Here is a 22,776-nt window from a genome sequence, read left to right as displayed (position 1 = left end):
AACGGGCTAGATCTATATTAAGGTCTCCCGTATAAGCCTTTTTATAGTTAAACTAGTATATAAATACACTTATAAGGGGGAACAAACCATATAGAGGGGTCTCCTCTGAGATTCGGCAAGTGCTTTAACTGTTAACGTCTTTCCTACCCTAGGTGGGCCACTAAAACGGTTAGCCTTTAAAACAGCCAATGCCTTGCTAGAAAACTTACTATAGTAAGAAAACTAGGCCTTTCCCCTTCCCTTTAATTATATTATTAAACTTTAATTTCCCGGACCTAGACTAGTAGCTCTTTATAAGTCCTTAAAGCACCATTTTCTTATCCTCCTTAATTATAAGTGACTTAAATGCTAAGGCATTCCAATTAATGTCCTTAATATTAGCAACAGCAAATTCACCTATTAGTGCTTATATTAGTACATCGTTGGCTCTAAAAAAGAGTATAAAAAGCCTAACCCTATTTTTTATCTACTAAACTAAAGGCTAGGGCTGTTAGTAGACAGATTAGGTATTTATTATCTCCTATCTCCTTAGGAACTAAACCCTAATTCTTTATATCGCCTTACCAATTAGTCCCTTAATTGTACACGCCAATTCCGTATATATCTATAGCGATTAGTTGCTTACTATAGTTAGGATTCTAATAATAAAATGCTATTACGTCCACTCTAATACAGCCGCTTATAGAAAATCTTAACGGGCCATCTTTAGTCCAGAAAAACGCGATCCCTTTATATTTACGGTGGTTAATGCCTCTTAAAGATATAAACTTCCGGCCATTACTAATAAGATCCTACTTTATCTCGGCCTACCTCTTATAATACTCTAGCGGAAATACCTTAAAAGACGTAATTTTTATAGTTAAACGGAATTCCGGAATAGAGAGGGTGGTTTTTACCTCGCTAAACGCCTTCCTATTATAGCTAAAATAGTAACAGTTAAGTTCGAAGCTCTTTTTACTAAAAAGTAAGGTTTTAAAGTTGCCTAAATTATATATAAGGCATCTTAGTTAATCTAAGCCTTTGTAAATCGTAAAGACGTATATATTTGGTTTAAATAAGGCCTAAAGGAGATTGAAATTAATTTCGCTATAGTCTAGAAGCAATAGGAGACTATTAGTTATAGGCGCGAAATGGTCTTTAAGGAATCTTAGTAACCCCTAAAGGTGCTTAGCGCCAATTAAGTCAGGAGAAAGACTCTCCTAGTGTGTTTTTAACTAGGGTAAGAAATTAAATATAAGGTTCGTAGGAATCTAGAAGTTAAATTAGAATTAGCTATATCTATAAAAAGGTCCACTTACTATAGGCTTATCTTCCTAAAGGGAGATGGCTTATATACCGTTTAGCACCACTTATAAGGCGTCTCTTACTTCTCCTAAATTTATGCTTAGGTATATACTATAGTCTTTTTTATCCTTTTCTAGCTTAAAGTTAGCATCTAAGTTAATATGTTTAAAGGCACCTAAGAAACAGACCAAATTTCTTCCTAAGAATATAAATATACTAATTATATATATTACGCTTACTTAACGTATCCGGCGAAGTCTCTATGGTCTTATATTAGTAGCTTTATTTATCCCAGCTATAGTAGACGCTGTATTAGCGTATTTCTAAGTATGTTTTAGGGATTTCGTAAGCATATATCTTATTTAACGCCTTAACTTTAACCTTAAAACCTCTCACTTTGGGTATCTCTTTAACCCCTAAACTCGTAGGGGGAGGTAGAGGAAGTAGAGGAGGTGGAGGAGGTTAGACTACCTAGAGTATCTTTAACACGGTTATAAGCGTTTAAGAGAGAAAAAGCTGCGCTAGTTGCTTATAATATAGATACGTTTAGCTTAGGCTACCGGGGGGGGTGTTTATACTATTGTAAGGCAGTAAAGGCGCTGGCGTAACGGGCTTAGATATAACTAGCATTGCTACTCTATAAAGCTTTAGTAATGTAACACTAATCTAAAGTATAAAGTTGGAGTAAGGAGCTAAGTATAGATAGTATTGTTTCTTTAAAAGATCCGCCTTCTTTTATACCCTTTAATAGGACTTAAGCTGCTACTATGCCGCGAATATTTACTAGAACCCGCTTTATGCTATATAAATACTTCCCTTTATTTATTCTAAGAGACGCTATGTTAATATCGCTTCTAATATAGCATAGAACTTAACTAAGTAAAGGCGTATAATCCCGCCGTAACTGCAGAAATAGAGCCGTGGCTCGTATTTAGTATCTTAGTTCCGGCACTAGAGCGACGTAGAAGGAGATGCGATAGACACGCAGTTATATATATAGTAGAGGCTTATGGCTATCTAATATTATTTAAACTAGAAACGATATAGAAAGGAATATAATTAGGACCCCGTTACCTATCTAGGCTACATAAATTCTATAGATCTAATGTATAGGAGCTAGGCAAATATCTTAGTCGAAGTAAAAAGCATATACGGAATAGAAATAACTGTAGGTATGCCGCCGCGATTGGTCCAAACTCGCTAGGCTCCGCCACATTTCGTCCCGTCCCGCCTATCCCGCCCTGCCTTGTCCTTTAAATCTCTGCCTTCGCCCTTGTCCTTCCCGTCCCCTCTTGTCCTTCCCGTCCCCTCTTGTCCTTCCTATCCCCTCTTGTCCTTCTTGTCCCCGTCCCATCTATCCGTCTTTAGTTTTACTATATCCTCAAAATCTATAAAATGGAATAACTGGCTAATCAAAAAACTTAAAAAAGAATTAGTAACATTTAATAATAATACGAGTTTATTACTCTTAAACCAGGATTATACATTTAAATTATATTATAATTTACTAGGAGAGGATACAGAAAGGTTGGCGAAGTAATTATCGTTACGTTATAGTATAAGGCTATAAGCACGCGAACTTTTAATAGATGTTTTCCGATCCTTAGGTCCTAAAGTATTTCTCTTATTTACCTTAGTAGTATCTATCTTAAAGCTGGGTGAAATAGCGCCTCAGACCCGCTTACCTAAAATTTAAAGTTAGTAGGAGATTGCCCCGTACCTACTTAGACTGGCTATGGTTATAAAGGAACTTTATAAGGCTAATTTAATTAGTGCTTTAATTTTATTATCTTAAAAAAGTTAGTTTTTATAGGTGACTATTACCACTAGTAGAGAAACTCTTTTATCCTAAATAACTTTATTGCTAATTCTTAATAGAGTAAGGCCGATCGTAAAGCACGCATCCTCCTTTATCTAAGACGCATTTACTAGCCTTTAGTCTACAACCTTATAAAACAGATCTAGACGCAAGGAGTACTTCATTGCGAAAACATCCTCTTTCTAACGTTAATCTTTCCACGGGTATAAAAGACCTTTTATTTTAAACAAATTGTTAATAATTCTTATTAGAGAAACACTTAACACTAATTAAAGACGCTTAGTTACTAAAGAGGCATTCTAAAGCTCTACTTTCCTAAGACGCGAATTAAACGCTCGGTATGCCAGTCTTAGACGCTTATTAACTAACTACTTATTTATCTTAGAGGGAGATTTACCGCGTAAAGAAAGCGCTCTCTCGTCCGATAATCTAAAAAAAAAGGGTTAAATACCTCTCTCTAAAATCTAGTGTGTTTAATGCTTATCTAAGATAAACGCCTCTCCTAAGAGTCCTTCTAGCGCCACTATACTAGCGTATTATTAAGTTACAGATAAACCATTATTAAAGCGTCCCCGGTTAGAATTATAGCAGATTCTAGGTCTATAAACAACCCTTAATAAGATATCACTTATAGTTAATATTAATAGGATATCCAATATTGCCAGGACAGGGCCAGTACTTTTCTTTCTTATTTACGAGACGCCATATAATTAAAAACCTCCCTAAGCTATTTTGCACCAGAATAAGGACGAGCAATTTATAAAGAGAGGAAAAGGAAAGAGGAGGACTAGTAGTTATAAATTGCCTATCTATATATATGCCAAAAAAGAATAATAAGGACGCTTTTATTGTACTTAAAATCGGTTACGGTTATAGATAGAACATTTTTAATTTATTCGGTTTAGGGGACCTAAATACTTTAGAGTTTTTAGAAAATACCATAGAAAAAGCTAGAGATTAACTCTTATCTATAAATGAGTAGTATATATTACTTTAGGTTACCACTTATTACTACCTCTTCTCTAACTTAATCCGTGCCCTTATTATATAACATTTATACCTAGCAAGAACCTCTCTCGTTACTTATTTATCTTCTATACCTAAAGCTTTAACTAGCTTCCCTTTACCGTCTTTAATATTACATAATCCGCCTTTAAATGTTATAGTTATATCCTCCATTATCTCAAATATATAACCTCCGATCGTCTCCTATTCCCCACTAAGTGCCTTATCCCCGGCCTTAGCGGATATAGTCTATATAGCTAGAAATGCGACCGGGCAAGTCGGCGGGACTAGTGGCTATAAAGGAGAGGCGTTCTATAGACGTGAAATATTGAGTAAATGTTGTCTTTTGCAAAGCGTTCTTAATCACGGATAGCCGTCTAAGGAGGAATAACGGCTAATTTAGGAATTTGTTTTAGAATAAAAGGCCATAAAGCATATACGTATTAAAGCACAACTATTATAGAAGATTTAAGTAATTAGGCATATGCTACGTGGGGTGAAATAGCTAAGCTAATATTCACCTTAGTGGCAAGAATAGAATTGCTGGATAACTGCGAGAGGTAGAACGTAAGAAACGTAAAAAGAGGTGGATTATAGGCTCAAACGGAGAGCAGCTTTGCGGAACTGCGCTGCGAACGATCAGCGAAGTAGGGTTAAAGGAAATTTATAAGGGAAAATAGAGGTGTTGCTGCAGCCGATAGGTTTATGGCTGCTCAGGCGTTGGTGCCCGACAGGAAGGCTTATATGAAATAATTGCCAAGCGGCTACCTCAAGCTGAGCTGCGGCCGGATTCGCCCTGCCCCACTATCAAAGCTTTCTAGCGCAGAACATCACGTGTATAATTAGGCCACCAGCCGAACAGTAGAACGGGTAAGGCGTCCACTATAACGCGCATTTCAGCTATGCATTGGAGTCACCAGATATATAGCCCCTCCGTCGACTAAAATATCTCATAAGGATTGGATTCTCGTGGCTCGTTCTTATTTATAAGGCAAATTAACTGCAGCCAGTTTATGCGCCTTTACGTCGTATGCATGAGTTAATCAATTATTAATGCCCGACTTCATATTATTCGGACTGCCGTTCGGTTTCAGCTGTGTCACGTGATTTGGATTGGCTGGCTAGGTCGTAAACGTAGTTTCAGCCTTGCATTCTCTATTGTCCGTGGCGTTGTAAGTGGTGATAAGTGGCTCTTGCTCACCGCCCTTAAAAATGTGATACTCTTGCGGACCTTTTTATGCAGCCCTTATGTGACAAGAAATGCGCCATAAATAGATTAAGCCAGAAATGGAATACTTAACAAGAAATAGACCTCCAAGCCAAAAGAAGGGCACTACTATTATTGCTGTCTCTTCCGCTCGGTAGGCCGGCCCCTTTTCTTCTGCACAACAGGCCGAGCCTTCAATTTCGAACAATAATGCGCCTGTAGTAAAAGAACCACCACCAACCGAAACACAAGAATACACCCAAGCTACTAGCCCCGTCCCTTCACTTTCGCAACTTTGGAAGAGTGCACCTGCGACGATCCAGCTTTGGCTTGCCGAACGCGTCTTTGGTAAGACTTGAGGGCATCTTTGGAATTTGAAAGCCCGCTCTTATGAACCCAGGTGGGCTTCCAAGCCACCTTGTATTCGCGCCCTGACTTGGTCATTCTTTCCCCTAGAATATCGTCGATCTCCCATTCATCATACAAGTTCATTTCATTAAATTTATCTTTTTTAGCCCGGGTACGGCGCTTCACAACAGGCTCTGGGTTTGAAACGTCGCTCTGGTTATCGGCGACGCCATCGCTGTTACCATCCCCCTCATTATGAATATGACTGCTAGCCTCGTCATGCGGTGGTTCAATGCTGTGGAGAAGGGTGGGCTCCTGGGGCGGGGGGCTGGCGGGCCGCGGAGTGGATACCGCTTGCTGGTCAACTTGCGGGTATTGAGAGTCGTGGTCGAGGATAGGAGGGATAGGGGGGCTAGAAGACAAGTCTTCGCGATAGGCGGGTGGCCTTTGTTGCTTCTGGGGACGTGGACTATTACCGCCCTCGCCGCCCTCGCCATCCCCGCTACTCTCTTTAGTAGGGTTGTTAGAATTATAATTAGTAACGTCGTCCCGCTTAAGCTGATTAAGCTTCCGCTTCTTTGGCATAAAGAATAATTCGCCTCCCGCATTCCCTTTCTTGTGATTACCCTCCTCCCTAATAAGCGGATTCTCTACGTGTAACGGTTATTAGGTTGTGGTGATGATATTTTAATATCCGTAACTTACCAATATTATCCGCATTATTGGCTATTGAGTCTTGGTTAGTTGCTACGTGGGTCTCCAACTTCCGTCTAGCCTGGGGGACAGTCGCAATATCAATTCCCTCAGCTAGGCTATCCATTTCATTGACGTATTCTGTCGTGGGTTTGAGATGGTTATACGCAGATGCGCCAAAGAGATTTTCCAGCTCCTCTAAAGAAGGTAGCTCCTTATCCTCGTCGTCCTCATCGCTGCGGTTATTTCCGTCACCTAATAATTGTTAAGCAAGGCCGTCGTATAGGGGGGAAGTGCATACCCAACTCATGAGGTACTAGTTGATCGCCGACTTTATTAGCTTTATTGCTAGTATTACTAACTCCATCGCGTTTAGGTTCCAAGTCTAGGTCGGCTGTATTATCTTCAATAAATATTAGATCCGCTGCTGGCCGTTAGACATATTTATAGTTGTTAAGAAAAGAGGGAGGGGATAATTACTAAATTACCTTAATTACTTCCTCCAGCGTCTTAGCTGTTACTTTTATTCTCGTAAATATCTTTATACTTATTAAAAGCCTCAGGATCTACGGGTGCCTTATTAGGTTAAATTTTTAAAAAAGGTAATATAGAATAACTTGCCTAAGCGCAACCAGCCCAAATATTTTATAGGATTATCTCTTAGAGGGAAGCAAGGTACTCTCCCCTTTTTTATTCTTCTCTTTTTAGGTATATTGCTTATATTTACCTTAGAAGCTATAATCGCATAATACTAAGAAGCCCTTAGTTTTTTAGGGGGTGCGGTATAGAAATTAATATTATTAAGTAAAATTTCTAAATAAAAATAAAGGGGTTAAGAAGATGCCACCGTTGCTACTGCTATTGTTATTAGAGTTATTATTGCCTTATGCCTTTCTAATAGCCCTAAAGGACGGGTCACGCTAGGCTTTTAAGTCTACGCCAGTCCCCTCTTCGCCACTAGCTTATATCCGTAGTATCTATACTAAAATAACCCTACTAGCTTAATAGTGAATTAAAATATATAATCTACGCTTTGTTTGCAATTACTATTTATAATATATAAAGGTTTATATAGGCTTAAACTCTATTATAAGATTAATGCCTATTAGGAAACTGCGATTGAGACCTAACTAACTAAGCTAGCATATTCTACCTCCGACAGGGGCATTACACTAAGCCTCCCTATTAAGGAGGTTAGTGGTAAAGTACCTCCTTTACCCTTATTCCTTAAAGTTAGGGCTAGCGCTAATGTGTCTGTTTTCCACCCTAATATACTAGCAAGCTGGATTCTCCGCGCTAGATCCTCCGCGAGACCATAATTCCTAGTATTAAATAGGTAAAGGGCGTGCTGTAATTCTACTATAAGTATTAAAAGACACTCTAAGTAATAAGGGCATTCTTAAATCTCTCCCCTAGATCTAAGGAACTTCCTTAGTTACACTCTGCGGAGCTTACAGCCGCTACTTAACCTTCTAAATATACGCAAAAGCCTTACTTTTACCCTTGCCTACAGCCGGATGTTATAAATAACATAAGGGGGCAGATAGCGCGAGTAGATTAGGCAATTACGCCCGTATCTATCTCAGCCCTTTTAGCTAATGTAGCCACCGTATAAAGTCCGTCTTCGTTAGGAGATTAAATACGCGAATTTTTCTCTAGTATTCGTTAGCTAAGAGTAGGATTATAATACTAGCTCTACTAGAAGCTAGGCTGTGCTACTAGATAGGCCGTTTACCCCTAGATTCCGCCTTATAAGTCTTAGGTCTATATAAAGGATATTTCTATATAACCCGTGCCTCCTTAGCTAAATAGGGGGCTAGATTAAACTAAAGTCTAGCGGCTTCTCCGATTATAATACAATCCTCTAATTATTAGGGAAAAGTAAGGTCTAGGTCTAGGTTAAAAAGGCGCTAAGGAGGGCGAAGGCTTTCAGCTTCTAGCGGCGCAGCTTTAACCAAGCTAAGTAACTAGCATTAGCCTATATTTTCGCTAAGGATCTACTTTAGCGTCCGGCTTCGCCTTTATTGTAACGCTATAATGCGACACTACCTAACGCGTCCCGCAGCTCGCAGTAGCTATAACCTATATAATCTATTACTAGACGGTTCTCGGCATAGCCTTATAGCCATTTATAGCTATTCCAATAGGGATTAAGTCGCATATTATAGTTACGCCCGAGACACTGCTAAAGGCGGAGGTAAAGAAGAGAATGAATGGAAATGTTATTCCAGTGCACTAATCGGTAAGGGATATAGGTAGGAGGAGAGGAGAGAGGAGAGAAGAAAGGAGGAATACGGTAGGACCGAAGCATGCGTTAACACTAGGAGAGAGTATAAATATATCCCATAAAAAGGGCCGAAGAGTTATAGCGCTAGGTAATCGTTAGTATAAAATATATGGAGATTAGGGAAGGCGGGCAGAGCACCTATATAGACGCTAAGGGGATAGAAAATGCCTTACGGCTAACAGCTAGAGTCTAAGGTGGCACGGTAGCAGGAAAGAAAAGAGAAGATAGAGCATAAGGGCAAAAGTAGTGAGGGAGAAGGCCTTTTATAGTTGAGGTTGAGGTTAGGTCTTAGCCAAACTAGGGTAAGGAAGCGAGCGCGCCTTGCCCGTAAAGGAACCTCCATTTCCTAATGCGTGGTCTCCATTTTGTTTTTTACTTTTAAATTTAAACTAAAAGTCTAGTAGAAAGAACGCGTTCCTTCCTAATTTAATATACGTCTATAGCTCTATAGGTTATATAGATATATATAATTTAAAGCCTTTAAATTTAATCTAAAGTTTAAATAAGGAGCTTTAAGCTTTTAATTTAAACCAACGCCAAGACCTTAGTTTAGATTCTGTATATAGTAAATTGCCAACTTTTTAGTAACTTTTAGCGTGTTTTTTAAAACATTAAAATTTTATAGCTAAAGTTAAGTTAAACTAGAATTTAACCAAACGGTTGCCTTAGAATTAGATTTAAGCTCTAAATTAACTTTATTCTAAAGCCCTTATTTTAATCTAAACTTATAACTAAATATTTCCTAAATACTTAACTAGTCAAATTATAGTTTAGATATCTCGCTAATAACTATAACTATTATTAATTACTCTCTATATAGTATAGGCCGCCTCTATTTTCGCTAAACTATAATAACCTTAAATAGGATCTAATTCTTTTCTTGCTATAGTTACCGCTAAGGCAATATAACCTAATACCCTCTCCTACTTATATTAGGTATACTATTCCTAGTATTAGCATGCTATTACTATATCTTAAGAAACTTATCGCTAATACTATAGGCCCTTAGAATAATACCTATTTTACTATACTAGCTACTAGCTAGCAAAATATAGGACAAATATAATATTTATATAGTTGCCCCTAATAAAAGAGCCTATAGTAAAGGTAATTTGCTATACTACGTTTAGATAACCTAAGATTATATATATAGGTAATAATCTTAGGGCTTCCTGGTGCAATAGGAGGTCTTACTATAAGGCAAACTCGACTAAAGTTACTATCTCTATATAGATTAGATTAACTGTAATTAATTAATACCTTTTAGCCCGCCTAGTAAAATGTATCGCGCTAGAGATAGGGCTAGATAAACATTAGTAATATATTATAATTATAACGGATACCTATATACTATCTCTATAGATAGCCGTAAATATAACCTAGCCCACCCTATAATAAACTGCCCTTAATAGAGTAGCCCTTAAGGCCTTATCGTTTTAGATAGGTATAGTCTCTATATAGGCGGCCTATATCCACTCCTTATTATAATCTACCCTAGCCTCTAAAAATATCTTAACTAGCAGCTAATATTTAACTGTGCGTAGGTCTTAAGGCGTATTAGATAGCGATACTAGACTTAAGGCTACGTCTATACTTAGGACTAAGTTTATACTATCTAGTTTCCGCCTATAAAGTAGTATAATAAGTTATTTAAGATTATAGCCGTAGTTTTGCATATAGTTAAGCTAGGACAAACTCTATAAGTTTGCGATAGCCGTATACCCCCTTTCCGCATCTACTATATAGTTAATACTAGGCCGCCCTAGCACCTTTATCTTCTTATATATATTTAACTATACGCGGGCTAGTATATTCTATATATATTAACATTTTGTTAGGGTGCCAAGATCCTGGAGGCCTCCTGGCAGGATTTTGATTTTCCTGATCGTCCTGACCGCCCTGACAGGCTCCTGGCAGGATTTTAATTTTCCTGATCGTCTTGATCGTCCTGATCGTCCTGGTCGTCCTGATCGTCCTGATCGTCCTGATCGCCCTAATCGCCCTAATAGGCTCCTGACAGGAACCTAGTATTTCCTAATTGTACTAACAGGCTCCCGGCAGGCTTCTGACAGGATAATTAATTACGAATCGTGGTTAAAATAAGTGTCTTATTTTGATAGTTGTAGGAAAAAACCCCACAATTTGGATCTAATTCGGGTGGTTTTAGAGTCTCTTTCAGTAGCAAATAGATGTTCTTTCGGTAGCTAATACATATTATATTAATTACAACTTTGGTGCATATTTAGGCTATAGAGCTTTAATATAGAGCTCTCTACTTATAATCTAGTGTAGAGATTAATTGCGATTTTACTTTAAGGCCTTATATACTAAATAGTCTTGGTTACCTGACAACTAAATCGCTGCACAGTGTAGTGGAATTAAAGAAAGTGCCCTATCCCCCAATTTAATACCGTATAATACTCCTGCAAGAAGAGAATATATATAAATGTCGAGAAACCCCCTCAGGAGGAGGTAGTACGGCAATAGTAGCGACGTCTGACACGGTTCCTGACACTCCCTATAGTATATGGCCAGCGCATTTTATGGGTAGGTTTTAATGCATCTTAAGTTAATTTTTAGTGTTAATTTAGGGTGGCATTTAATGCATTTTGGAGCCTGATTTTGATGTAATTAGAGGTGATATTGGGCGTAAGCCGCACGTGTATTGTACATATAGTTACTAAATTAATACATTCTGCTACTAATCTGCCTATAGGTTGCCCTTGCAATTAAATATATAAGGCTTAATTATAAGGATTAGGAAAGGGGTTATATTTTAATTAAATTTAGGAAATTATAATACAAAGTCCTTGTGGCGTAATAGTAGGTCCTTAGTTCTCTTGATTTTGAATCTAGCCTAGTGGGATTAAGGAGCTGTGTATACCAAAATATTGTGTGGAAAAAATGGCGTTATAATTTTCTAGGCCTTGCGAGACGTAGAGAATTATAGGATTAATTTGGAGCCTCGCTAATACTTAATTTAATAAGAACTGCTTTCTTTTTTTAACGTGCTACGCATGGGAATGAACCTATAACCTCCTAAAAAATTATACTAAGAGCTTAGATACTCCTCTGTCGAGCTATACGGACCTAAGATCTTATTGACTTGTAGTGGAGTATCTCCGTTTTTGTTGATAATATTTCTAGCCCTTATTATAGATATTAAGTATTTTGGCGGAGGTTGGGACCTCCGATTAGAAGATAACAAAATTAAAAGTAGTGGAAATTAGTAGAATGTAATGGAAAGTAGTGGAACGTAGTAAAAGTAATAAGATAGTGGAAAGCAGTGGAAAGTTGTAGAAAATAGTAAACGGAATATAGAGTTAAAACTTATAGTAAAAATGACCTTTTGGCGGCAGCTTGTTGATATGCTAATATAACTTAAGACCCTTCTTCTAAGAAATCTGGTGAATATATTGTATTATACTGGTCCTAGTTAACATAGTTATTAATATAGAATAGGTTAGGGTAACTATAACCAGCTGGAACTATATAAGTACTTCGTAGTATAGACTGCATAGGGTAAAATCTACTATTGGCTAGGGAGCGTGGGTTTTTAGCAGTAGTTGGATGCTAGTGTTTAACCTTAGTTATACTATAGACGGGGTGAGGCCTGCCATTGTTTTGGTACTGTATGAGGTTTACTATTACCCCGGTAAATTAAAGAGGGAGGCCGTTGCCCCCTAAAGTAGAATAATCTAATATGGTAATAATAACCTGGAGCTGTCCTACTATTCTTCCACCTATGGGCCTAGTTTTCCCTCTCCTATCTCTATTGTCGGCCGTGTATTCCTGTACCTATATATAGTCGCGTTTCTAATTACTTAACTTTTACCAATTCGGTGCGTAGTGTACGATTTCTTTAGCTACTTAGTTAAGGTTGTTTGGATCCACACCTGTCCGCTTTTAGTATTTTAAGGAGGGGTGTACTTAAACAAAGTATAACCTAATCTAAGAAGGGTCTAGGTTATAACGGTCCATATTAGCTTGCGTAGAATTCTAGCTAACGACCTTCCTTCTATATTTATAAAGAAATACTACAAGCGCGTCCTTAAAATTAGATATTTTAAGACTGTCGGCTAATATCCCTACTGTCCGCCATTTTGTAAGACTAAGACCGTATTAGGATATATAGGCGTACTGATCCGTTTCTAGACCCTAAGGGGTTAATCGCATATCGATATGACGTGTTGGTCTAGTTAATTGTAGTGATATACTACGTTCTGCGGTAGATATAGTCCTAGAATTATAATATAATAACTAACTCTTTGTTGCTAGTATAGATACGCGCCGGGTGTTATAGAGGCAGATCTATAACTTAAAATTACTCTATTTATTTGTTTGATTCTAATATGCCTTTACAGCGTACTTATGGGCAGCTTCTCCATTTAATATATTATAACTATTAGCAGCGCCAAACTGGCGGATATGATCTATAAAATGGGTTATAGTATAAAACTTTAGGAAGTTAAAATGCCCCTTATCTAAATCCCTTGCCTTAGGTCGGAAACCTTAAAATATACCTTTTAGTTTATTAATCTAATATAGCGCATGCTCTATATACTAGAGTATCTCTTTATTATGAGTTTGGTACTGTGTTATGGTAATAAAATCCAGTGTCGCCTGAGCAAAGTATATCGCATATGGTGCCTTACTAGTAAGAAGTGGAGCTAGGGTGGGAATTAGTTGCTTTAGGATTAACTTTTGCTTGTTGCCAGTCTACTATAATATTTGACTAAATGGAGTATTATAAAATACTTTTAAGCCGGGATATTAAGGTATTTTTATAAAACGCTAATTAATCTAACTCTCTGCTGAAATGTCTTAAATAGTTCTTTTATAATATTTTCGTTTCTTGCTAGCGGGGATAACTTTACTTATTATCTTTTGTATCCATTTAATAAGACGCATAATAATGCCTTTTAGCAGTTAATAGAGAATATCTACCATTATCACGTTGTGTATATTGATTAGGCCGTATTTCTATATAAAGTATAGTACGGGGTATACCTAATCTGGATCCGTTTAAGGTGTGTTATTTGCTTATTAGGCTACAATCTGCTTTTTGGTTAACTTATATATCCTAAGCGGGTGACATTCTAAAAGGTTTTCGCGTCTATTAGGTGGTACTTGGCATATTATGCAGTATTATTAGCTTTTTACACCGGTAATAAGAACCTATTCCTTATAGTCTGCTATTATTCTATATATAACGGGGTAACATTAGCAGATTCTTCTATCTGTATATTCTATATTAATGCCTTTATACTAAAGACTTTTAAGCGCTATAAGACTTGTTAGATAGGGTTTCTACTTACTATATATTAAGCACTTATATTTTAATATCTTCTTTATAGCTTTATAATAACAAGCACTCCGTATGTCGTAGTTTATACTCTTTATATTAGGAATAAATCCAAGAAGTAGGTTAGCGGGTAAGTTCTGTTTCTTACGCGTTTTTTAATTAAGATTACTAATAGTAATATATACTAGCTATAAGGACTTATCGCCGTAATATATTATTAGCTGCGTTTTATCTGTGGCGAGTAGCACTAGTATAACGGTCGCGCCATCTAGTAGCCGTGCCTGGGTTTCCTACTACTAATTAGCGGTGTATAGTTTATTATAGACCCTCTAATTACTGGTATTGTATACTCTCGTTAGGGCGTATATAAGGGCATCTCTAAAGGGTTTATAACTAATAAGAAACTTAATTACCTTTATAACATCTTGGTATACGTAGTAATATAAAGGCTAGTGAATGCCTTATATACGTGTAATAGGTTTATAGCGAGTTTTTGTCTATTCTTTGTTAACTATACCTAGTGGTAGTCTATGCAACTTCTCCTCCTAATTATCCGCTAATTTAAAACTAAGGTAGGATGTTAGTTGGTTAAGCTAGGTGTCATTTAATAACCGCTTAATATCGCCTTTTGTACTTTGTATACTATGTAGCTATACTATAAAGGTATAGTTAAATTTACTAGTAAAGGGGTGGAATAAAAATAGCGGTCTGCGGCTTAGATTAGTAGGATTACCTAGGATAGCGTTACTACTTATTACTTATCTACCTAATCCTTATTGCTTGCAATTGGGATACTGGCTTATTTATTTATCCGCTCCTTAAAAGTTTTAATATGTAGCGACAATGATATAAATAGTAGTCCGTTTCGATTGCTGTCTCTACCACGTAGTATATTATTCCCGTTATCCGAAGTGCACTCTTTTTAGTATTTAGACGCGCTAAAACCCTTAAACTCGCCACCTTTACTGGCTAAATATTGGTGTATCCCTGCATTAGGCTCCGCCTATAGGTCAAGGTAGACATACGGAGGCGCATTTGCGTTAGTGTCGTCGTGTGGAATCTAGGCTTTAGCTTTAGGTTGTAGTTTATAGCGGCGTGAATGGAGCAATAGGCCTTAGTCATTCTTAGAAATAAAGCTGCACTATTTATATCCGCGGTTTATATTAATAAGATGGTGTTTTAGTAAGGAAAATTAGTTTTAGTAAAGTAGTTTTCTAGCTAGGCGTTTGGGCTATTTTGTATATAGATATACCTTAATTTTTATACAAACTCGCGCGCCATACTAAATTTTCAGCTATTAATTAATAACGAACTAACGCCTTTATAAATAATCGGCCAACGTTATGTTCTAGAGCTTTATAGGGCGATTCTAACGCTGCTAAAATTATTGCGAACGGCCTAGTGGTTACTACTACGTTTCGCCTTAAATATTACCGCTAAAATAGTAAATATTTTACTAGAGCCATCAACCATCACTAATCCTTAACGTTTGACCTCCTATATTAATATTTATAGTAGATATACACCTAAATAGCTAATATATTGTATCTAGATTAATTCTGTGCCTTATTACCTACTTTATTGCTCCTTTAAGCTACGTGCGGCCGGTCTTAAATATAATTATATACTATACCCTTCTTTATAGGGTGTAGATGCGATATTTAGGATTTCTAGTATTAATCCGATGCCGAGCCAGAGTTAAACTTTATTAATTAACTCCCTGTTCAATGCTGCTATATCTATCGCTACTACTAGTTAAGCTATATCAGTTGCTACCGTATCTAATGTATAACCGCGACTCTCTTTAAGCCTACCCCCGCGCCAGCCTCCTCTGCGTAATACTTAGGTGTTATCGCTTATAAGATATAGCCTATTAAGCTTGCAAAGCCTAAATATGTAATATATTTAGAACACACTAGATATAAGGAAGAGAAAGAGGTTTTAGTTATTATTACGGTTATAAAGGGAAGGTAAGCTGTTGCTATTCTAATAATATTTTTGCACTCTATATATGTTTTGCTAAGCCCCCTTACTAATAAGCTGTTTAATATATATATAGTGTTATATAGGGAGCTTTGGCTTTATAACCGGATTAATATTACTGCCGTTATAGGTAGTGTGGAAAGGCAAGCCGGACACTAAAAGATAATATTTAATTAAGCATTATAAATAAAAGAATGGAATGACTTAAGTTATACCAAAGAAGTCGTTGATTAATAGAGGGTAGAGGAGAAATTGTATTAAGTTAAGGTAAGGTAAGGTTAAAACCTAAGCTCCTTCTGTAATATATATAACCCTAAGACTTATATACGTGATAGGAAAACGAACTAAAATAACCGAGGGGCATTTAACACTACTATATTACCTCCCCTACCTAAAAGGTTATCCCCTAATATTTTCTTATATCTTCCTTAGTAGGTAATAAATACCCTAAAAAAGAAGACACTCTAACACCTAATAGTCTTCCAACTTCTCCAAAGCTGCCTATACTCCCTCCTTAATTATTGCCTTTGCTTCTTCTACGTTATCCTTATCCGTAATACCTTCTGCTTTAAGTTTTGCACTTATATTCTCTTGTATATTAATAGTATTAGCTTAGAGGCTTAAGGACACTCTTTCCTAAGCAGTAGCCATTTCTGCTTGGACCGTCTTTTATATAGGAGATTGTAGAACGCTAGAATTAATTGCCTGCTCTTCTAAGGTAGCACCCTTTTCCGAAATCGGTGAAGGCGTTAGGCGGTGTAATGCTACTAGTTTATTAGTACTTTTTAGAGCATTAATAAATGCCAGTAAATGTTTAGAAGTAATATCCCAGTAACTACCTTCTTTAAGCTTCCCCAGATCTTTTAATTCCCGGTTAATTTCTATAGGTATTACTTTGTTAAAGATATTAGGGCCGGGGTTTAGAGTGGCAGTTTTAGTGTTTTAAGGTATAGCAGCTCTATCCCCGTCTTTAGAGCAACCTTTAGAACCATGATTAGTTAATGGGGGAGCGCTAGAGGCTTTATTAACCGGATTATCTTCGTATTTTGGTTCTGAAACTAAGCCTTTAGGGTATTCTAGATCATCCGCGGGACGCCTATAACCTTATTCTTTTGCTAAAAAGTAAGACTTGGCCCTAAACACTTCTCGCTTAAATTCTTTTAGCTCTGTAAAGCTGTTACAAATAACCTTAGTAATATATGCCCTGTGTCTTTCCCGAAATGCTTTATATTTATTGTTTAAGGTAGGATCTAGGATTATCCGCTGTTCTGCCCTTACTTAAGGATCATCCTATAAAAGTCTTCTAACTAAAGCATTTAAAAGGGTACTCTTTGCCTATAGTTGTATATAGGCTGGGAATTTATATAGAGGAATACTAGTAATAGGTTCGCCAGTAGGAGTTAATGCTGGGGGAAGACTAGCTAGGTTTATTTATATAATCTCCTGCTAGCTCTTAAGCCTAGGGATTTCTAATTTCCTAGTATTTAGTAGGATTGCGATCAAGTCTGGAGTAATAATTAAGCGGCTTAATGTTGCTTAAGATGCTCCTTATATAATAGTAGCTTTCGTAAACCGTACTTCTCTAGTTTTTAACGGAATGGGCATCTAGTTAAGCTTAAACTTCTTAGTATTAGCCTTAGTCCAGGCCGTCTCTATATTCTTAATACGCCCTTTATTATTAAGTTCTCCGCGCGCTTAAAGCAAATCTACCTATTTTAGTATGTATTAATGCATTCCGGGGAGGAGTTCTGTATAAGACTAACTCCCCTCCTTAATTAAGGAAATACAAGAATAAAGCCAGCTATCTTTAGAATTTGGCCCTCCTTCGTATACCTGGAGAAGATTAATTTCCAAGTTCCGTTTTTTAGGAAGATGGCTATTAAGAAACTGGAGCGCATAGCTTAAATATGCAATAAAATGAGTAGCATTATTAGTGCATAAAGCTATAGTGTATCTATAGTGCTCTAGATCTATACAAACCACCTATTATAGTAAGGAATGATATATAGTCCGGAGGATACTATCTTTCTCTTCCCTAGTAGTCTTTCGCAAATGGTGCGTATATATATTGAACTCTTCCTTAAAAATACCTAGAATTCCGACGTCTTCCCACCATTTAAATAAATTGGCATGGTGGATTCCGAGTAGGTCCCATTTAAGTTCCCCTTTTAAGCCCAACATAAGTTTTCTTAATCCCACGCGGTTTACTGGATAATCGCTAGGCTGTATAGCAGAATAAGCGTAAATTTCGAGGTTATTGTTTATATGCTCTAGGTGACTATTCTTTTTAAACTAGAAATAGGAGCTTTTAGCTATCTAAAGAATATCAACAGTATTATAGTTCTTAGAGACTGAGTGGATTTGTAAATATAAATTAGTAGAAGAAACGCTGGTATCTAATCCTAACAACCCTACCATTTTCTAAAGATGTATCCGGCATAACGCGCGGACTTCTATTCTATTTCCCTGCTAGGCTATAATAAATTAGTATAAGATAGAAAAGATACCGTCTTCTGGCTCTTTGGAATTAAGGGCCTTAATTAATTCAGCTGGCGTTTTAGAATAACACGAGCATTTTATTTTCTACTCTGGCCGTGCTTTCCTAACGATTACCTCTCTATTAGCTTTAGTAATTACTACTACTTTTCCCTTCTACCTGTTAGCTCTACTAAAAGCTTAAGGTTCCGTAGGTCCTATCTTCAGCTTCTTTCTTAGGGATTTCTTGGAAGCTTTCCTAGCTCTACATTTCTGTAGGGAGCGGGCGACGAGGTCATCCTCTAAAGACGTAGATTTATCAGATTTAGAGTCTTCTCCTTACGCTTTAGGTACCTTGCCTCTAAACAGAAATGAGCTACGTAGTATCTTTACATTTAAAGCTTTAACCTCCTTAAAAGGTAATAGTAGAGGTACTGGAGTAACCGGCTCCGGTGCAGATTCCTCTTTAGTTTTAATAGTTAAGGCTAGCACTAAAAGCTTATAGCCCTGGCTTGGATAACGAATAAGCTTCTATTTCTTAATTAACTCCTTATTAACTACTAATCCGAATTTATAGGCGGTGAGAAAGTTTAAGGGTGTTGGGTATAGGGTCCTTAAGATCCTAGCCTTTAAGAGTTCTAGGCGGCTTAGTATCGCATTATTAATTATTTCTAACGCATTCTTCTTGGAGATCTAACTTCTTTTTACCTAATTAATAAAGATATAGATGCTTTTTAGTGCGTAATATGTGTAGAAGAGCTTATAGGGACCTTCTAAAAGTTTCTCTCCCTATTCCTTTTTGATTGTATTTCGCACTGCCTTGATCTTATTAATCTTATGGGTAATCTTAGAGAGCTTTCTGATGTCCGCAAAGGCGTTTTCCTAATTTTTATTTCCCAAATTTCCCTTAAGCTTATTATCCTTCTTAATCTTAACTATTGCATTTTTCGCAGCCTTAACCATATTATGCTCCTGGTTTATAATAGCCTATATTAAACTATAATAGATGTTTACGCGCTAATTAACTAGGTGGCTTTGGGCGGCCCTAAGGATAACCTCTATTGTTTACGCCTTTCCTTAGTATATGAGGGCTATTAACTAGATAGTAGGAGGCAGAGGAGGCAGAGGAGGTAGAGGCGGCGCCTTTACTTTTAAGCGGAGTTCTATAGTTCTAGACATTTTTATAGTGATATTTTCGTGTGCGCCATAGGCGTATAGGTGGTATTTCAGGACAAGAGTTATAACAGTGTCTTCTTAACATAAGAGAAAAGTAAATAGGCGCGTATGGCTAAATGAGATAAGATAACAAGAAATCGAAATAAAGGCCTTGTGGTATTTTCTAGAAAAAGGTAAATTAAAAAGGGCTGTTATGTGAATTGTTGATATGTTAAGGAACTTTAACCGCTGGTTAAAGTTGTCTAATTAGTTAGATTTTCCTTACCAAGACTTTTATATGACAATAGCATTAGTACTATAAATTTTACAACAGTAAATAAGAATTGAATAATGCCTGACTTTAACCTCCAATATGCTTAACTAAGGTTTCTTAAAGTAAAGTAGCTCTTCTCTTAACTTAAAAGGAAATGAAAATGCTAAATTAAAAATTGCAGAGCGTAAAAATGTAAAATACTTATAAGAGATAGTTACTGGTAATAAGGATAAAAGGAAGAAGACCACGCATAAAGTTATTCTTTGTAAGAGCAGTTGTTAAGACTAAGGATTTAAAACCAGCTTTAAAGAAGTAAACTCTTTTCCTAATTGCTTATGGCAGTGAGGTGACATAGGAGTGCGGTAGAAGACTCTCAGCCTCTATAAGTGCTAGCTATTATAGTGCCGAGTATTTCTTAGATAAGCCTTACTTATAGTTACTTTATATGTTCGTTATGGAGATAAAGAGAAGAAAGAGAAAGAGTTACTGCTTGTAGTGATAGGTGTCCTAAGTGACGGCTTGCCTATAGAAGGATCTTTATAGAAGACCGTCTCTTAGTAGAGCTATGATCCTTAAGATATAATAAGATTATAATGTAATTAGAAGGGAGGAACGTATATAAAGGATAGGCAGAATTAACTGTAACTGTGAAGTAATCTCGGTTAATTACCGTTTGTAAAGGCTTCCACTCTTACTTCTTTCCTTCTACTTTCTTTCCTTAGAAGGATTTAATTAGGTTTAGCTTGCATAATCCTTATGCTAATAGAGTAGTATGGCGCCATACTGGTGTGGCAGGAAACTGGCTGTTTGTCTTTTAGAAAGCTTAAATATTGTACTAACACCTTTATATACGTTCCTTCCTTCCTACGGTGTCTATTCTTGTTATGCATCTATTACACTACTTCCTTTTAGTATTCCTCGCCATCTACTACTCTTCGCTATATCTTATATAAGCTCTTCACGCTAGATATATAATACCTATCTTAATGCTATAGTACTCGCGCGGTATTATAGCTCCCCTAACTATTTTATTACCTTTACGTATAACCTACGCTAGTAGGAAATCTAGGCGGAGCTAAAAGTAGGCTAAAGTATAAGGGATTACCTAGATCTAGTAGATTATATCTTCTAGATTAAGCTAAAGTAACTATAGTATAAGATTTTAAAGTCCCGCATTCTAGGTAATACTACTATAATTTACTAGACTATTAAGTTTTAGAAGCGTAGGCTTCCTTATATATATATACTAGTAATTATAGAGCCTAGCTTACGGCTAGTAACTATAAAAGATATTAATCTAGTTATATATATAGTATCCTAGGTAAGACGCTCCTCTAAGGCCTAATTAGGCTAGATTATAATAAACTACTAGCTTTTTAGATAGATTATAAGCTGCTATATAGGAATAGAGCGGCTATATATATAGTACTTGTAAATCCTCTATAGAGCCTTATATGCGGTAATATATAGGGCGTCTATATACTCCTTAATTTTATCTATAAGGTACTATAGCTTAGCCCTGGCCGCCTAGGCTTCTAGGGTTATAGTAACGTAATTAGGGCCTTTATATATATACTTAAACGCGTACTTTATGGTGTAATATCCTATATAGGGCTTTACGTTAATATACGCATTATAAGGCGCTATATCTCTACTACTATATATATAGCTCTAGCTAGGCTATATAAAGGTAGGGCTATCCTATAGGCGCTTATATAGCGGCTTATTATTATTTCTAACTATAATTTCCTTTTAAAAGGTATAAGTGATCTAGAACCTATACTTTCTATTATATATATAGGGCGCGGAGGTATTATAGGTAGTATAAGGGCTATATAGTATATTATAGGTAATAACGTTATATCCCTTACACTAATAACTACGTCTAATAAATTGTGGCACCAATTAAAAGGCCTGCTTAAGGGGAAATATTAGGGAAGTATTAAACGTACGCAGACGTAATGTAGAGTACCTAGAATTTCTTATATGGGCCACTTATTATTGCTAGTCATCAGTATAAGGGATAGGAGTAGCTTTGCTATTAGGTCTAGAATATCCGTCTAAATAACTATACTTATAGAGTTCTTTGTAGAGAATATAAACTATTATATTACTATATTATGCAAAAACATTAAAGTAGGTAGTAGGTAGGCATAGCTTTAAATTTAAGATATCTATACGGAAGTAGTAACAACACTAGAGGCTCTACCCCTTTTACCGCTTTTACCCTTCTTCCTACCTATCTTACCACCTACTGCTCCACCTGCCCTACCTTTTCTACGGCTAGCACAACTTAGGTAAGGCTTAGGAGCCCGCGCGGGTAAGGCGTATACTTAGTTGGCTAAGTGGTACTTACTACACGCGTGTCTAAGACTTCTATTAGTATAAAAGGCCGAATGATATATTTTATATATTAACCCCCACGCAGTATATTGGGCACAAGCCGCTGGGGCCGGCTTGCTGTATAGACTATTTATTATACGGGCGTAAGCCCCTTAAGATGGTAAGACTCTAGGCTATTCTATAAAGCCTAGCTCTAGTAACCAAACTATCCGGCGGCGGCATTAATGGTAGTAGCATTTATTAAGTTGAGTTGATGCTGCGCGGGGGACGGGAGGCTAGTAGTAGCAGTAGTAGGAGTTGGCGCAGGGCTAGAGAGAGGAGTGGTGGTAGTAGTGGTGGTAGTAGTAGTAGCTCTAGAAGTATGATTAATAGTAAAACGCTAGTGTTAATATAATATAATATACCTAAGCCCACTAGCAGGCCTATCGCGTTTAAGATTCTCCTAATCTAAGAAGGAATATCCTATACATCTTAAGAGCTGGCTATTTAGTAAGAGCGCAAGGGGCAAAACAAGCGGCTAGATAACGCCGGCGTAGAGGATAATAGTTGCGGAGGCTGTTGCAGAGGCCACTATAGAGGTAGTAGAGGAAGCGGCGGA

The 22,776-nt window shown here is 36.9% G+C and overlaps 3 protein-coding genes across 3 annotated transcripts; all 3 read right to left on the bottom strand.

The window, feature by feature from the left end:
* Positions 1-638: 638 nt before the first annotated feature.
* K441DRAFT_570502 (uncharacterized protein) lies at positions 639-1,004 on the bottom strand (the record flags this gene model as incomplete). The annotated part of the gene is made up of 2 exons (XM_067643921.1): positions 639-780; positions 811-1,004. Coding segments are annotated over 2 exons (336 nt in total), but the record flags the coding sequence as incomplete, so codon positions are not given.
* Positions 1,005-5,480: 4,476 nt separating this feature from the next.
* K441DRAFT_180999 (uncharacterized protein) lies at positions 5,481-6,677 on the bottom strand. The gene is made up of 2 exons (XM_067640374.1): positions 6,369-6,677; positions 5,481-6,313 (listed from the first exon to the last, which is right to left on the bottom strand). Exons 1-2 carry the CDS (start codon positions 6,481-6,483, stop codon positions 5,583-5,585), a joined length of 846 nt encoding a protein of 281 aa, XP_067501888.1. The 5' UTR covers positions 6,484-6,677; the 3' UTR covers positions 5,481-5,582.
* A 6,529-nt stretch (positions 6,678-13,206) lies between these two features.
* Positions 13,207-13,362, bottom strand: K441DRAFT_570757 (uncharacterized protein; the record flags this gene model as incomplete). The annotated part of the gene is made up of 1 exon (XM_067643942.1): positions 13,207-13,362. A coding segment is annotated over one exon (156 nt), but the record flags the coding sequence as incomplete, so codon positions are not given.
* Positions 13,363-22,776: the final 9,414 nt, after the last annotated feature.

This window comes from Cenococcum geophilum (genome assembly GCF_001692895.1).
Source record: "Cenococcum geophilum 1.58 unplaced genomic scaffold K441scaffold_32, whole genome shotgun sequence".
NCBI lineage: Eukaryota > Fungi > Ascomycota > Dothideomycetes > Gloniales > Gloniaceae > Cenococcum > Cenococcum geophilum.
The sequence above is the reverse complement of the archived record's forward strand: the minus strand, read 5'-3'. Positions and strand labels throughout refer to the sequence as shown.

Bases quoted from the DNA above. Each gene is read 5' to 3' on its own strand.
- K441DRAFT_180999 (XM_067640374.1), bottom strand. From the start codon at position 6,483: ATGGATAGCCTAGCTGAGGGAATTGATATTGCGACTGTCCCCCAGGCT. The intron at 6,314-6,368 runs GTAAGTTACGGA...CGTTACACGTAG, and splicing joins CAATAATGCGGATAATATTG to AGAATCCGCTTATTAGGGAG.